The sequence below is a fragment of the Pteropus vampyrus genome, unplaced genomic scaffold (assembly GCF_000151845.1).
Source record: "Pteropus vampyrus isolate Shadow unplaced genomic scaffold, Pvam_2.0 Scaffold233, whole genome shotgun sequence".
NCBI lineage: Eukaryota > Metazoa > Chordata > Mammalia > Chiroptera > Pteropodidae > Pteropus > Pteropus vampyrus.
In genome coordinates, this window is record NW_011889014.1 from 460412 (window position 1) to 477788 (window position 17377).

At 36.7% G+C, this 17377-nt stretch overlaps 1 protein-coding gene across 5 annotated transcripts in view; it reads left to right on the forward strand.

Moving 5' to 3' along the window:
* The window catches only part of SYNJ1 (synaptojanin 1), an 86173-nt gene that overhangs the window by 13741 nt on the left and 55055 nt on the right, over positions 1 to 17377 (forward strand). For all 5 annotated transcript variants that reach the window (XM_023519722.1, XM_023519723.1, XM_011373841.2 and 2 more), the window contains exons 3-8: positions 4240 to 4326; positions 5844 to 6111; positions 9302 to 9527; positions 10296 to 10379; positions 15177 to 15238; positions 16290 to 16386. In XM_023519722.1, coding sequence (XP_023375490.1) covers positions 4240 to 4326; positions 5844 to 6111; positions 9302 to 9527; positions 10296 to 10379; positions 15177 to 15238; positions 16290 to 16386 — 824 coding nt within the window. The remainder of the gene's footprint in view (positions 1 to 4239; positions 4327 to 5843; positions 6112 to 9301; positions 9528 to 10295; positions 10380 to 15176; positions 15239 to 16289; positions 16387 to 17377) is intronic.

Sequence of the window (17377 nt, forward strand, 5' to 3'; positions counted from 1 at the left end):
AGCTGAACCGCTAAAGGTCTTGATCGGCTCAGAATTACTCCTCAAACAAAAGTCTTCTTGGACAGTCATGCCTACCTGTGGTTAGAAATCAGTAACGAGTAAAAAGAAAGGTTTGTTTTTCCTAGCATCGTGTTTGTTTAATAACAACAACATGAATAGGACAAAAAAAAAAAAATACAAAGGTCTTTACAGAAAGCATTCTGTTCCCCTCACTGAAAGCACAGTAGATACCTTGAAAGACTACGGTAGCAAGAGAGTGACCTGAACTTCCGTTATCAGCATGACCCCTGAACTTCCATTTCCTCTCATTCCTTCTCGTTGTTTTCCTCTACGCTCTCCATATACCCTACCATTTAATAAACTCCACTAGTTTGTCTGATGGTTTTTTATGCTCAGATTCAGGTTATACATCTTGGCAGGAATATGCCAGAAGTGGTGTTGGGTTCTTTCATTGTACCGTCAGGTGGCACACAGTTTTGATTCATCCCGTTACTGTTGGTGTTCACTTTGATTACCTAGTTAAGGTGGCATCTGTGAGGCCTCTGGCAGACTTTTTTCCTCTTTATAATTAACACATGTTTTGAGGTGAGATACTTTGAGACTATATAAACATTCCATTCCTCATCAAATGTTCAATTTATGGGCTTATTCAGTGGGTTTATATTCTGTTACTCTTGTAGTTTATTTTGTTGCTCAAATTGTCCCAGATTTCACCAGTTGAAGTCCCTTCTAACTGGCTTCTGCATTTTTGTGGCATGTCTCCATTACTCTTTGAATTCTCCATTACTTTCTGGTACAAGAACATGTTCCAGGCTCATCTTGTTTCTGCCCCAGCCCTGGAACCAGCCATTTCCCCAAGGAGCCCTAGTCCCTTTTAGTGGAAGATGCTATTAGACTGCAAGATCTGGGTGCTTGGTGTGCTGGTCCCAGGTCTTGTCGACGGACAGAGCTGAGGAGAATATATATGTCTCTATGTATGTGTACGTGTAAATATATGTACCCATGTATATTTATATCTGTTTGTCTGTCTCTCTAGAAAACTGAGTTCACACTGGTAACTCCGATTTCAGTCAACACTGCAGTGTGCATTTCTAATTGTTTCTCTTTTCATATGTGCACTCCTTGTGTCTGACAGTGAGAACCTGGTTCCTATTATCCTTGATCATTCTGCTATATGATCAACCACTCTGCCATTGCCACTGCATCCCCCTTCATGGGGGGCCCTCCTCAGCCCTTTGGGGCTTCAACACCCTGTCTGGGCTTCTCTCTAGTGTACTCTGCCCCCTCCCACCCTTCTCAAGCTCCAGCATACCATGTCAGGCTGCTCCCAACATCTTTGCGTGGACACTGCCCTCCTCACCCTGCTCAGACTTCAGTATCTCAGGCCAGGCTGCCCCTCCTGCCAAGTGGATGCCCTCTCTCCCTGCCTCTGGCTTCATATCCATGCACAGGGCCATCCTTCTTACTTTACCTGAGCTCTGACAGCCTGCAAAGGACCTCCCTCCATTCTACCCCAAATCTTTGAAGCCTATACGGAAGAATAAGAAGACATCAACAGTTTTTTCCATAAAAAATGTGTAGGAAAGCATGGTTTTCTCTTATGAAATTAGAAGTGTCTGGAATTAAAGGTGCATATGGCTCAGAAATTTTATTTACCAATTCATCGAACATAGAATTATTGAACTACTGAGTGCCAGGCACTGAATTGGGCCACTGAGGATAGGGCAGTGAACCAGACAAAGTCCCTTCTCTCATGAAGCTGCATTCTCTGACTGGCTGCTTAAGCTTAGACAAGTTAGCAACAAATTAAGCCTGTTTCTTCACATGTCAAATGGAAATAGTAATTTTTCTCATGGGGTTGTTGTAAAAATTGAATAATGCAAGAAGAATATCTAACCCAGAGTTGGTTACTGTCATGATCATCAGAGAAACAATATACAAGTACCCCGGCTGAAGCATTATTGATCACTCTAAGAATGATTTCATATTTTGAGGGGAAACCAAATATTACTGGCAGGAAAAATGACATCTACTCTTTCAGTTATTTTCCTTTGCTTTAGCATACTTTATCTATCACTTTAAATTGTGTGCTTGTGCAAGACAGAAAAAGTTGACAATCACATGATATCATTTACATGCGGGATATAAACCTAAAAGCAACAAACGAACAGGACAAACAAACAGAGACTCAGGGACATGGACAATCGGCTAGTTACCAGAGGGTGGAGGGAGGGAGGAGGGGAGAAAGGGAGGTTGACGGGGTAAATGGGGTCAAATATGTGGTGACAGAAAGAAATCTATAAGAAGTGAACACACAGTGTAAATATATATGTGCCTTGCTGTTAAAATGTACAGCTGAAATTTATTGAATTTTGTTAACCATTGTCATAAAAAAAATAGTAATTCAAAAATAAATAAATAAATAGTGTGCTTATGTGTGCATCAGTCCTGTTTCCTGAGCATCAGAATGTAATACAAGAGTAGATAACCAAGCAGCATGACATTTGTTTGCATGTTTGAATCAGGTGACGGTCTAATAGATGAGACATCATTGGGCCTGAGAGACATGATATATTCATATATTTGGAATACAATTAATGAAAAGGTAATTATTATGCATTATTAGAAGAGAACATTTTGTTGCATGGTAATTTAAGTTATACAATGACTTGTTTTCTAAGGGAAGGTGATGATTTAATATTAAAAATATGTTTTCTTTTTAACTCTTACTAGCTGCTGGTAGTAGAACCCAAATGATGATTGCTGCTGAAACCGATACATGTAGTAATATCTAGATTACTATATTAGCAATGGTATTTAAAAACATATACCATGTAACTTGTAAAACTCTAGAATGATATTTGCCCTGGAAGCCATGCTTTCTGTCACTAGAGATGTAACAAGTCTAATGTTTTCGGTGTAGGCAATCCTATTTTACTTTATAAAATATAATGGAAATTTTCGTTGTGATGTTTTATATTTGTGTGGCTTATCATTGAATCTTTGGAGTAACTGTTCTATAAACATATTTATAGTAATAATTATAATAGGGACTCTAGGAATGCAGAATGAAATACAAATCCCCATAACCTAGGGCCTGGTGAAATATTCCCCACTCCTGAATTTCATACTGGGAGATCATTTGTCATTGTTCATTGAGATACCAGCTATGGTTTATATTTCTTTGGTTCTTTGTCAAATTTTTCATAAGTGTATTTGCTAAGAACTAGGAAGATTTTCCCTTGAAATTTTCAGAACTTGTTTTGTTTTCTTGATAGAACTACCGTAACAGCCTGTCCTAGGGAAATTATTCTGTGGGTTATATTCATTAGCAAGATAACATTAATTTTATAGCGGAAGAAATAAAAAGCCGAAGGCCAGATTAAAGATTTCCTGTTCCTGTGCTAAACTTTGTAGTATTAGCTTTCATTATTTAAACATTTTATCAGCCTTTTATGTGTCAAGCACTAGTCTAAGTGTTAGGGGTGAAAGGATGAATAGGATGCAAAGGAATTTCTGCCTTCAGGGAGGAGGCTGGCTAATAGGAAAGACAGTGATGAGTCTAAATAAAGTGATAAAATGTTTTGGCAACATGAAGAGGGAGCTCTGTGAAGAACTGCGCTGGCTGAGTAAGGAAAGGTGTCCAGGAAGTGACCCGCCTATGTTTTTGTAAGGTGAATAGAATTTTACCAAGAGACAAAGTTTGGGTAGAGCTTTGCAGGCGGGAGGCTAGATTGCTGTGCAAAGGTACAGAAATGGAAAAGAGCATGTTTGGGCAATATTGAGAATTTAATACGATTAGAGCATAGGATGCAAGGAGTGAAAGGAAAAGGGGGATAATGAAAGATAAAGCAGAAAGAATATATTGAGGCCAGAGATTCTGAAAGATTCCTTAAGGTGTCAGGTGCTGTCCTGTAGGCGGGAGAAGGCCTAAGAGAAGGCAAACAGATCAGTGGGAGAGAGAAGAGAATTCACAACACTCCCAAATGCGAATATTATTAAAGGTAGTACCACAGATCGGAGGGAGAGGGTGGCTTCATAGGTAGTGCAGAGCAATTGGTTAACTCTTTGGGAAGAGCAATTAAGTTACTAGTTTGTTAAAATATTTTACTCAATACATTTATGTTAAGAACATGAGGTTAATATTTAGAAAATTTTGATCAAAACTTCGACTTTATAGCTAGATAAAACCTGATGTTTCAGATCACATTTCTTACCCTAAAACTTCTTTTTTTGTAGCATCTGCAGAAAAAGAGGCAATCAAGGCTACATACTCCAAAGTACTGGATGCATATGGACTCTTAGGTGTTTTACGATTAAATCTTGGTAAGTTTATTATTCGGAATAATTCATCTATTTTTTTCATTTCTGTTTTTGTAATTCTAAGGATTTGAAAGAGACTAGTTATAAATCATTTCAGACTCCATATTTGAGCTGTGTGGTAACATCTTTTAAACCCTGACGAAGCTAATCTTGGGATAATGTTTGTTGATTGAAAAGGCATGCTGCATGCTCACACTCATGATTTTAAGTTCCAGAGGCAGTGCCTGGTTTGAACACTTTAAGAGATTGGTGCTAGTTGTCAAAAGAAAATGAGAGCATTGCCCTTCTTCTTTGCTTCAATGCATTTAGGAAACGATGTTTTAATTGGAACTGCATTGATTTCCCTGGTTTATAGTAGAAAAGACATCTGTTTTATATTCAGAAGGTCTTAGCTTGAGTCTGACTCTGCCACTTAATGTCACCATGGGCTGCAAAATAACTTTTGTGATTACCAATTTGATTGTCTATAACAGTGTGACTAAAATGAGGTGCAAGGTCTGGTACCATTCCATGAACTGTTTATTATTGGTCTGTGCTGAGATGAGGACCTGGCACCATCATGCCAGTCAGCACATGGCTTCCTTCATTGGTAAAGTCATACTATGAAAAAAAAGCCAGCTAAACCAAATGGTGAATTTGGTGATGTAGTTGATTTCCATTCTGGAACAAGCATCTTTTCTCATTGTGAACTGGTAACAGGTCATGGACCATACTTTCAGGAGCATTGGTCTGGAGATTCACCATTTGTAATGGATCTATCACATCTGCCTGGGTGCTTAACTAATATTGTCTTAGGTAACTCTCATAGTCCAGTGAGATTTGTTTTAATCCTATTTTATAGGGAGGTTATCTCAGGTTGGCATGTTAGCACAGTGACTTTGGTCTAGGTAATAAGTAATGGAGCCAAGTCATAGCCCATGCTCAGAGTACATCACTGCTGAATTCCACTTTCATTGGATTTTTGTCAGACTTAGATGAATCTCTATGAAAGTTTTTGTAAACTAAATTGCTTTATAAATTGTTACCAGGGACTCTTTGCCCATATATCATTATTATCATCAGCTCACATTTTATGCTATTTTTCCAACTTTGCTATTTACAGAGAACTCACATTCATTGTCTTATCTGAACTTCCTAACAATCATAAAGGCAAGGTAGGGAAGATGACACATTTTTTTTAACTGCTGTTTCCTAATGTGCCAGTCCGTTTCCCTCCCCACTTGGCCAAGATCTCTCTTTTCACATTTTAAAAAAAATAAATCTTACATACCCTCAGATCAAGTAGAGGAACAATTTCATAAATGTAAGATTATTCTGTTGATATTTAAATGGTTCATTATACTAAATGTATTTCAGCTTTTGCCAAAATCTCATTGTTAACTTAAACACGTCAATGATAAGTTTAAAATCATCATGATGTCAGGTTTAAAAAGGAGACTGGAAAAGAAAGTTGGAAGAAACTTTGAATAGCTTGAAAAATATTGGAACTTTTCATCCCATTAAATCTTTGGTTTTTGCAGGTGATACCATGTTACATTATCTGGTCCTAGTCACAGGATGTATGTCCGTTGGAAAAATCCAAGAATCTGAAGTTTTCCGAGTTACTTCCACTGAATTTATATCACTACGAGTCGATTCTTCAGATGAGGATCGCATTTCAGAAGTGCGAAAAGTTTTGAATTCAGGAAACTTTTATTTTGCGTGGTCTGCATCTGGAACCAGTTTAGATCTGAGTCTTAATGCACATCGCAGCATGCAGGAACACACGACTGATAATAGATTTTTCTGGTGAGTCTGTGTTACATTTGTCGCTCTGTAATCATGTGCTGTGTAATAGCTTGGCGAATTGGGGCACAGTACGTTCAACAGTTATTTCCAGAGCTGGCAGGGATGGGCATTACTGGGAGAGCACACTACTCACTCTTTCTTGCCCTAGGATCCTTAGCCGAGTACAGGAGACATCCACTGTCAGTTACTGAAGTTGACATGTGACATGAAACCCATTTTCTCTCCCTGATTGTGACTAAACTTTCATTTCAGAAATACACTTAAAATCTTTATTTTAAAATTAGGAATGAATTAGTTGTAATGGAATCGTGTTATTCATATTTACTGTTCTTAGTTTTGAGATCTTGTCTCTGGCAGTATTGCCTATTAAGCCAACATTCTCTTATTATTTTTAATTTTAACGTTGTAAGTAGAAAATCTTGATTTAAGAGCAACCGACTGTAAAGGAATAGTATGCTGGGATAAAGTTTAGTACTATAATAAAAATAAGACATAAGTAGGTAACTGTGATATATTCCCTGATTACGCATAATGTGCTGTAATATAAGTGTGCACAGATGAGCAGAACGCACGTGACCATAATTAGTATCAGTTTATTATAGGAGCAGACCCAGTCTTTAGTTCTCTTATCTACAACCAGTAACGACGATGACTTTTTTCCCTAAATACCACCAGGTACTAATTATATTTCATTCTGTTTGCATATGTTGTAAGGCCAAAGTCCAGGACTCCGCCCTCAGCAGTTCAGAGTCAAGATTTTTCCTCCTGTGTATTCCCGCCCGCCCCCCCCCCCCCCCCCCCCCCACCCCCACCCCACTTGCACTTTCACCGTCTACCTGTAAGGTCCTTGAGTAGCACATTCAGGTCAGACCCATTTTACCTAGTTGTCAGAGGGCTCAAAGTCAACAAAAAGTCAGAATAGAAAACTAACTTTAGAGGAATAGCTTAGCCGCCTCGTAGCTCACATGGAAGTTTCTCGGCCCTGAGTAGTGGCATGGGGGAGAAAAGAGGGCAGAATGGAAAAGGGCTTCAGAGCACTGGAGTCAGAGACTCGGAGCCCAGCAAAGCAGGAGATGATGGGAGGAGAGGGAAGCGTCAGTCAACAGGGCAGATGAGCAGACAGAGTCCTGTCTGCTCTTGTCAACCCTATACTTTTTCTGATGGAAGAGACATTGAAGTCCCTGAGAAAGGAAAAGGCGTTGCAGCTTGGCTTCGGGAAGCTGTCCTTACCACCTCCCCTCCCTATCCCCCGCCCCCCGCCCCACCACTCATTCTTACCCCAGATTCCTTAGGTTGACAAAGTTTTCATTCCTTAATTAGAAGTCCAAGCAGGTACAGCTGCGATGATCAGCAACCAAGCACATTGGCTAAGTTTAATCAGTAGGAATAATTCATTTGTCTTTTCATTCAATAAGGCTAACTTTAGATCTCAGTTTGAAGAGTTTTATCTAGCAGTTTCTCCAGATTTATCCAGAGGTGGGGCAGAATTAGACGACACATTAAGAGGTTTATCCAGTAGGAAACAGGTTAAAAAAGGGGAGGCTGAAACACCAAAGGTGAGCTTTGCTCCCTTTTACTCTTTGTACAGTTTTGCCAAGGATTGGTGTTCTCGAGCCTCACTTTGCGTAGAAAAATGAAAGCTTTAAGAATTCATATTCATTACACATACCCTGCAGCTTAATCGAAATATTTTCCAGGATACGGCCAAGAAAGTTTTGTGGCCAGAGTGGTAAATACCTATCATAAAAACCCAGGCAGTTTTACTCCATTGGAGATTCGAAGCTGCTGTCTGTCGAGTTGTTTATAAGTTTAAATAAAATTAAAACAGCAACACATTGACAGCAAAGAAAAAAATGTAAACTGACAGAAGAAGGAGAAACTCTGCCTGAGGAAATGCATAGGATCTCACACCCACTTCTCTTTAAATGAGGCAGTCAAGTCTCTTATACCTGAGCTGTGACATGGGACCCACTATGTCTCGATATACTGGGTCACAGTCAATTTGAGCTTTGTCTCAGATCAGTATCAGTGTAGGTACTAGTAAAGTATGGGGGCTTAAGTCATATTTTAAAATAAATAATAGTCATCGGATTTAATGTTATTCTAGTAGTAATCTTACCACTGACATTTCGGGATGCTTTCTTGAATGGAAGGAAGGAATGTGGTTATAGCTGGTTTACCAGAAGTGCACATGACCAGCATTTGTTTTGTTTCGACTGCAGCCTAAACCCTGAGGAGGAGGGGGTTGGGGACTGCTGCTTTAGCAGTATTGCTGTATATTATTGATATTAATGACCTTGAGGCTTCAGGAAAAGGCTGTTACTTTTTTTTTTATACCTTAAAGACAGCAAGATAGTGCAGAGCACTTCAGAATTCAACTTAACATAGTAGGAGAGTTTTAAAATTCAGAGGACCAAGCCTCAGTATTATAGAAAATCCACTTTTTGTTTGTTGAAAGGTTTTTCTGCACCATTATATATTTGCTTGGGTGGTAGGTCTGTTAGGAGTCTCCACATGTATTCTTTAGAGGACTAAGGTTCCAGTGGAAACCCCTGAGGAGACAGCAGGATGAGAAGATGGCCAACCTTGGCAGGACTCCAGCCCTCATCCCTGCTTTAGCCATGGTGACACTGCTTTTATGTAGCCTGATCATCAGACTTCCGCATGTTTGTTTGAATAAAACATTTTGCCCTTAAGAAGTTTGGAAACCAGGCCTCATCTGTTACCTAGAAAGCTAATAGTATTTGGAGTAACAGAAAGCTCTAGGCATGCGTTAATACAGTAGCCACTAGCCTGCCTGGCTATTTAAATTTAAATTAATTAAAATAGAGCCTCATAAAAGTCAAGCCTTAAAAGTAGAGCTTTATAATGTGGCATGGGGATATGTGTATGAAATCTTTTTTGGAAGAGTTAGGTTATAAATACATTATATAAAAAGACAATAGAAACGGGGCACAGATTCTAAAAACATAACCAATATTCTGCTTTTCTGTGGACCACAGATCACATGCTCGAGGATCTCAGAGCTCTGTCTTTTGATACCTGGCAGAATAAACGTAAATGAATTGAATTATTTTCGGTGCCTTTTCACTTAATAGCATTAAATTAATTTCTAGGAGCACCGTTTTAAAACTTAAACTTTGTTGTCTAGTACTCAGTAAGCTAATGCAGTTCTTTCTTTTTGCGTTAGGAATCAGTCTTTGCACTTGCATCTCAAGCACTATGGCGTGAATTGCGATGACTGGCTATTACGCCTCATGTGTGGGGGAGTAGAAATCAGAACGATTTATGCTGCTCATAAACAGGCAAAGGCTTGCCTCATTTCTAGACTAAGCTGTGAACGAGCTGGGACCAGATTTAATGTCCGAGGAACAAACGATGATGGTCACGTCGCTAATTTTGTAGAAACAGAGCAGGTATGTAGTGTTTTGTATTGCTTAGTTCATCAATGAGATGAGAGACACAGAAAATTATAGAATGACAGATTTTTACTTGATTCAGAACTCATTTTGACATCCGTAATGTCATTTTCATGGTTGTTCTCAGCTGCTTATTGGCCTTCGGAAAGGTTACCCTGAAACAGACTTACTTGGTTATGACTCTTCAAATAAATAGCAAGATTTTCACTAATCAGCATGGCATGGCAGTGCCTGTGTTTTGGTATTGAATTAAAAACTCAATTATAGAGCTAGACAACTTAAGAAAAGTGTTTTTCTGTAAAATAAATTAAACCCAATCTTAAATGTAGATATATGTACCATCTAAAAGAAAGAGGTATGATATTTTTGGCTATGAAACTATGTAATTGTAAATTTAGGCCATTCCTCTAGCCCAGCTCAGATCTTCAAGGTAGTTTTTTAAAAATATAAAAACTAAAGAAAAATTAAGTGGAAATAGAAAGGTATAAATGTAAGTATTGAGATTCAAAAGGAATTCCTTTTCAAAAGTTGTGATTCTTATATTTTCACTATTTTCCTGGTTAATCTCTATGGAAGAGTTATCACTGATTTAAAAAAATCAAACTTATTTAGTGGCCTATTTTGGATATTTTGTTAGGACAGTTTGTATGTGAAAGATGAATCATAAGCTATAACTAGTGTGCAACGGATGTTAGAAAATGTCTTCTAATGTAGAAGTAACAGCTTAGTCTGTGGAAATATTTTTTACAATATTTTTCTCTGTAGGTCGTGTACTTAGATGACTCTGTTTCTTCCTTCATACAAATTCGGGGATCTGTTCCATTGTTCTGGGAGCAGCCAGGGTTGCAGGTGGGTGTTTGGCATTCGGTTTTTTGTTTTTTTCTTGAAAATTTCTATATTTTCTAAATTTTCAGGAGAGTTTATTAGTTCATTGGATGAATCTGTTATTCTAATAATATTAGCTAGATTCATAAATGAGGATCTAAGTACAAAATTCTTGGAATTGTCTTAGATATTTTTTCCTTTAATGTTCTTTCAAATATCCATCAAAATTCAGCTGCCGCGTTTAATATTAAAATTTTGATGTTTTCATAGTATATTATTTTAAAAATATTTCCATATTTACAATCTCAGTATCTAAGTATAAAACAGTTTAGTCTCTGTAGGCAGAAAAATGTAATTAAAACAAAGCTTCTGAAACCAGACTTCTCAACTTGGATCCTTATTCTACCATTGCTAGCTGTGTGATCTTCGGCAAGTGATTTAACTTTTTGGTGTCTAAGCTTTCTTATCTTAAATGGGAATAATAATATTAGTAGTACCTACTTCTTAGGGTTTTCATAAGGATGAAATGGAAGGTACTTAGAATAAATAGTGCCTGGCACACACAGTCAGCACTATGTAATGGTTAGTTGTTGTTATTATCGATAATATATCTGCTACTGAAATTTTACTTTGTAATTTATATTGATCTGTCATCTTGCATATTTTCTCTGGCTTGCTTTCTAATTATTTTTAAACTTTCCTTTGTTGATATAAATGTCTAATCTTTAAAATATAAGATTCTTTTTTCATGTAAGGTCATAATATTGGATTGCCCATAATAGTGTGTTTTGCATTTTATTTTTATTCAAAACCCTTTAATCCCGAAAAAGGAAGTTATATTAATTTAGGCTTCTAGTATATACTGTCTAGTAAATTTTGTGCTTCAGTCTACAGTATTGAGAAAATGGTCAGAAAAAAATCTTGCCTACTTTTCATTCATAGCTGGATCTCTCTTACATTCTGGCTATCATGGAGAAAAATTGAAGAGCACTTGAACCTTTTCAATAGTCTAGTTTATTTAAGACAGACCAAGAATCACAAGGATTAACACTTGTACTGCTTTGCTAAGATCTTGAGTTCTTGTCAAGCCTGGTTTGATTTGTCTGGGTTTTATTTTTGGCATATAAGAGTAATTTAAATAGCTATACCTCTCCCTAAGTCTCTCTCAGGAAAGAATCTCATCCCTACACCACTTCTCCTAAGCTTTCGTCATCTGAGAAGGGTGTTTGGAATAATGCTTTAGGAATTCCTAAAGCCCTGCTTCAATGCAAGGCGAGTGCTTTTGCTTTAGACAGGCTAAGTCAAGAGACCCTAATAGCCTGCTTATAGGCCCTCCGTTATACTGCTTTCTGTGTTATTTCACTAGAAGTTCAGAATTGCAGTGTCTGATTATTCACTAAGGTTGGATCCTGAGTAGTTACATTGAGGGATCCTCCTTTGATGGGACTTCCTTCCTACTTCCTTCTGTGTTCTGTGGTTTGCCCTGCCACACAGATAGTCTGGCTGGCTAATGTCATGTGATTATGGGCTGAACACTACAGATTTTTAAATTATGCCTTTCTTGAAAGAGAAAGTAGTTTCTGAGACGTCAAGACAGTTCAACAATTCTGCTTAATGGTCACTGAGTTGCCTATTGCTGTCGGATTAGGTTGAGGATTGGGTCAGCGGTTCTCAACTATTTAGCTTAGTAGTTGAAAGTCAGCCTTTCTTTGAACAAGAATGAGTGGGTTTCATGACTGTCTTTTATCATTTCCCCCACCATCCTCAAAGAGTAGGCAATAGTGAGGCAATAGAGAATCGATTTTTAAAAAACTGAAAAATAGATATTGATTTTTAAAAGTAAAAATACTAAGTCCAAAAGTTAATTTTCTCATAGAAGATAAACAAGGATTTTTGACTCAAAGTGGTTGTAAATGGTTGTAAGATGTCCTGTGTATTCTGGAGACCAGAATTTATTTTAGGGGGACCCCAAAGTCGGTGTTGCCTAGTGAGGTGTCCCATTTCAGAAGTCACAGACAGAAAATCCTCAGGCAGTTGTCCCTTGTCTTGCCTCTTACCTTCATGATTAATTCTTCTGAGGTTTTTTTAATGAAAAGATTTTCTAAAAGAATCATCTGACGTGGTTTTAAAACAGATTCATGGCTTCAACTTTACATCAGCTGAAATAGAATCTCTTGGAATGGGGCTGGGAATCTGCGTTTTTAACCAAGTTCCCTTCCAGTCAAATTTGAGAACTTCTGTTGTGCAGGATCATCTTCTGATGACTCGAAGCATCCCCAGCCCCATCTGCTCCAGCGGCCCATGCTGAGCAAGCAAAGGCAGCGCTGTGACATAGCCCCAGCCTTCTCCTAGGCATGCCCCCCCTTTTTTTGTTCACCCACTTTATCATGCCAGTTTAGGTCTTTGTGTGTGTGTGTGTGTGTGTGTGTGTGTGTGCGTGCGCGCGCGCGCGCACATACGTACATATGTGTGTGTGTGTGTGTGTGTGTGTGTTTTCTTTGTTTGTTTGTTTGCCTGCAAAATTCTCACAGTTTTCTAACTAGTCTCCTCCTAGCTATCTGGCAGTTCTAATTACTTAAGGTACATTATGCTCCTCAGACCTACCAGGCACCTGTTTCTTCATGACCTGGCTTTCCTCTATCTCTCCAGCTTCCTGACTTGCTATTTTCTAACAGGAATCCTCTGCTCCCAAAATTAGGGTTTGTTGCCCTTCAGTAGCCAACTTAGACCTCATAGAACTTCCGCACTGACCTCTAGTCACTTCCGCACTGACCTCTTCATTAAATCCTTGAGTTCTTCCTGTGTATATTATCTGTACGAGGTGTATGATCTTGTATACTGTGCTGTGAGAAATTCAGAGACTATAATGATGCTTCAGAGAGAGCTTGCAATCTGTTTGGACAGTCAGGCGTTTTATGGAAAAGGTGAAGATCAATATGAATTAGGTTGAGACAGCGTAAGAGTTGTCATAAGGTGCTACGTAGATAAAAATGATATTTTAAGTGCTGGCAACTCATTTTACTTATGATTTCCTTTCTCTGAAGTTATTTAGCATTTATGATTTATAGTATTAGGCTGACATTATATTGTAGCTTTATGTTAGTCTTAAGGATGGTGAGCACCATGAACTCTATGCCCAGTATAGTATTGTACACTGAATTTTTGGTCAAATCGAAATTTCAAAATATGTGAACATGAAGCAATACTATTGGTGGAAAATGATGTTTTCTCAATTAATTGGTTTTCTAAAAATATCTTTGATGCAACTTTTTAAAAAAATTAATTGGGTAAATTTTTAGTTACTTAAAGCCTTAAAACTTTCTAGAGTGCTGCTTTCATCACAATTGACATAACAGCTCTTTTATTATAGAATTTTTTTCTTTAATATCGAGTAATGAAACCTAGTCTAGTTTAACTAATACATTGCTCTGAGTGATGATATAACTAGTTGTGTATACGTGTTAGGGAACCAGGTGGTGGGGAAGAACCAGAGGCATTACCTGAAAAACATGAGAGCTTGTATTTTTTCACCTTCTTGACGGTTGGGAGTATTGCACAAGATGAATATAAATAAATCAACATAATGCTAAATCTTGGACTTTGAGTTACAGGTAATTGCTGGAGATTACATGAAAGAAAAAGTATTGACTTCTAAATTTCCTGCAAAGTAAAATGCTTAGTGTCCTGGGGCACACATCTCTCAGTTTGACATTTTATGTAGACTGCTAAGCACTATAGAATGAAATTAAATATAGATATGACACTAGGCTAATCAATTTCTTACTGAAAAGAAAAAACAGCTAATCAGTTTCTTACTGAAAAGAAAAAAAAAAAGAAAAACCACCAATTCATTAGTACAGCCATTAAATTGTCTCACTTATCAGAACAGGGGGCGAATGCTGAATGAATGATAATACTGTTAATTCAATTTTAGAATTGGATGAGCATATTAGAGCTTATTTTCTGATTTTATTTCTCGAACTGCGTAACTGATTTGGCAACACTTTTCCCATTCCCTCTTTCAAGTCAGTTTGTTCACAGATTAGCTAAAATGAAATCTGGTGAACTTTGATCCCCAAGTCGCAGAAGGAAATGTTTAAAACTTCAGGGAAATGATATAATCTTACTTTTATATTTGTTTTGGCATCTGTTATATTTCTCAGATCTGTGTCATTTCTCTCTCCTGTATGAGAAAAGAAAAACTATAACAAAACACAATAGGTAGATGTTTTCCATCTTGTTTCATTTTCTTAACGCAAATTCTCTGATTCTACAAAATGTTCTATTACTATAGTTATGTGACTATGAGATTAACTTCGAAAAGTCTGTTTTTCCAGAACAATATTTTTAACACATAGACATTGCTTTTGTAGGCAGCTTGGAAGAGTAGGAATTTAGAAATCTGTTTTGGAATTAATGATATTGACCAAAAGGACAAGTTATTTCACCTGGCTGTATTTGTTTTATTTTCCAAATGGCAGTAATATCTGTTGACTTACACAGGGCACATGTTTGAGCTTAAAACAAGGTAATGTATATGAAAGCACTTAAAAAATATTTTTCATAGATACAAATTTCTCTTAGTTTACAAATGCTTCATAATGGGCTAACTTCTAGCTCTTTTTTTTTTATGAGGTTATATTTTAAAAAATAAAAGGGAGCAGAAAGTCCTAAACCTTGTATTTTCAAAGACTATCATGAGTGCCAGTCAGTCATCTGACTTAATGCTTTGTGTTCAGCAAATGGATTTTTGAATATTGTAAACAAACAATGACATATCTTTTATCTACATGTTGGCTTTTCGTATTTTTCTTGTTTTAGGTGGGATCTCATCGTGTTCGTATGTCAAGGGGATTTGAAGCCAATGCACCTGCTTTTGACAGGTAAGACTGATTATTTTCAGTGCTGTGAGTTTTGATACTATTAAGCAATGTGACCAGTTGTAATTATATTTACTGATTCATTTCACCTTTTTTGGTTCTAAGTAAAATTTTTCTGATTCCTAATTTAACTGGAAGACAGTGACACCTAGTGTTATGACTTCTCGGGGTAGGAGCATTAGATTTGTGGGTCTTGATCTCTTGGCCTTAAAACTACTTCAATGGGTGGTTGTCCAATACCCTATCTGATAGCCCCTAGCCACATGTAGCTTTTGAGCATTTGAAATTGACTAGTCCAATTGCGATGTGCTGTAAGTGTAAAATACATGTTGGATTTCAAAGACTTAGTGCAAAAAAAACCAAAAAACAAATATTACCTTATTAATATTTCTTTTATATATTGGTTACATGTTGAAATGATATTTTAGCTGTATTGAGTTAAATAAAACATGTAAAATAATTTCATTTGTTTATTTTTACTTTTTTTTAAATGTACCTTTTAGAAAATATAAAAGTATATCTGTGGCTCATGTTATATTTCTTTGGGATGGCATTGCTCTACAGCCTCTATAGTACTTAGAAGCTGGACAGAATAGGCTCATATATGGGGCCTGTTTTTTTAAGGCTAGATCTATTAAGGAGTTCTTTCTGAATACTCACGGAGCATATGATGTCTTCACTTGCAAGGTGCAGCCTTAAGCCCTCTGCCCCAGCCTCCCTAACAGCCAAGTGGGTGGCTTATGTCCTCTGTGCTTGTCTGACACCATACTCAGAGAGTGGAGAGGGAGCTGGATGACTCCAATAGCTCCAGCATAGGTGGGAGGCTTCATATTGATAAGTCAGAGAGGAAATTGTAATAATACAATTATTGAATGAATATTCATAAATTTAGAGTTTTGAGACTATGTGGAATGAACTTGTATATAATTTTGTAATATGTTCTGTTGTGAGTTTAAAATACTACCATTTAGGTTCTGTTTAACAATGGATTACTATTTATCGAAAAAAATTTTAACTTGTCACTTGACATATGCTTATTTCTTTTCTTTAATAGGCATTTTAGAACACTTAAGAATTTATATGGTAAACAAATAATAATAAATTTGCTTGGATCTAAGGAAGGTGAACATATGCTAAGTAAGGCTTTCCAGGTAAGAATGGTATTTAAAAAATAATGTAATAGGGTGATCAGATTCTTCCAGGAAGTCAATTACTTCCTAGAAAAAGGTTGGATACTTGTTGCAGCCATTAATTCTTTGGGGCTATTAGGAAGCAGTTTAGGGTAATATTGCTGAAATTGGGATTATGGAAAGGTTTCAAGGCAATTGACATTGTTTTCTAAAATGAGCTTATTTATGTTCTGGAGAAGCAGAAGCGTGCTCTTCCCCAACTCCCCAAAATGTTCATCTGTCACTGATAGCAAGATACCAGGCAGTGTCCTTCATCTGTTCATTGCCTTGCCTATTTCCTAGAAACCATAGTCATTGTTTTCAACCTATGAAATGGGAAATAATGCTTTTGTATACATGCAAGACTATACCTTCTTATGTTGATGAAAGAAAATTTGAGAATTTCAAGTAAAAAAGGACCCAAAGAAATGTCTGACTTCTAAAGAAAAAAATATTCCTTATAAACACTTATTGAATCAATAATTAATTAATATAAATTATGGTGCTACACAGAATTCTAAGCTTAACCAAAATGGTTAGAAAACATTTTCTTAAATTCAATCTAATGAAGTCTAGAATTAACTTAATTTTTTGGCTCTTTTGTTGTAACCTTGTGCAATAGATATTGTTAATAAACAGATCATACTTTAGAGAATGAGTTTTTATGTACTTTTAAAACATTTGTATGTATTAAATAAAGATATAAAAAATAAACTTTTAAATCTTTGATAAGCTTTGTCTTAAAAAATAAGGAACTTTTTTTGTGATTCTATAATAGATAGAAGTGGTAATTAAATTTATGTTATAAAAAATGAAATGCTAGTGGTTGGAAATAATTTTCATTTTCTAAACCAGATAAGAATATTATTTAAATGATTTGACATATGTCACCAAATCTCTCAGGGATAGTATATGTGGTTTTAGGAAAAGTATGCTATTAGATATCAGCAAGTAATTTTCCATTTTACTGTCA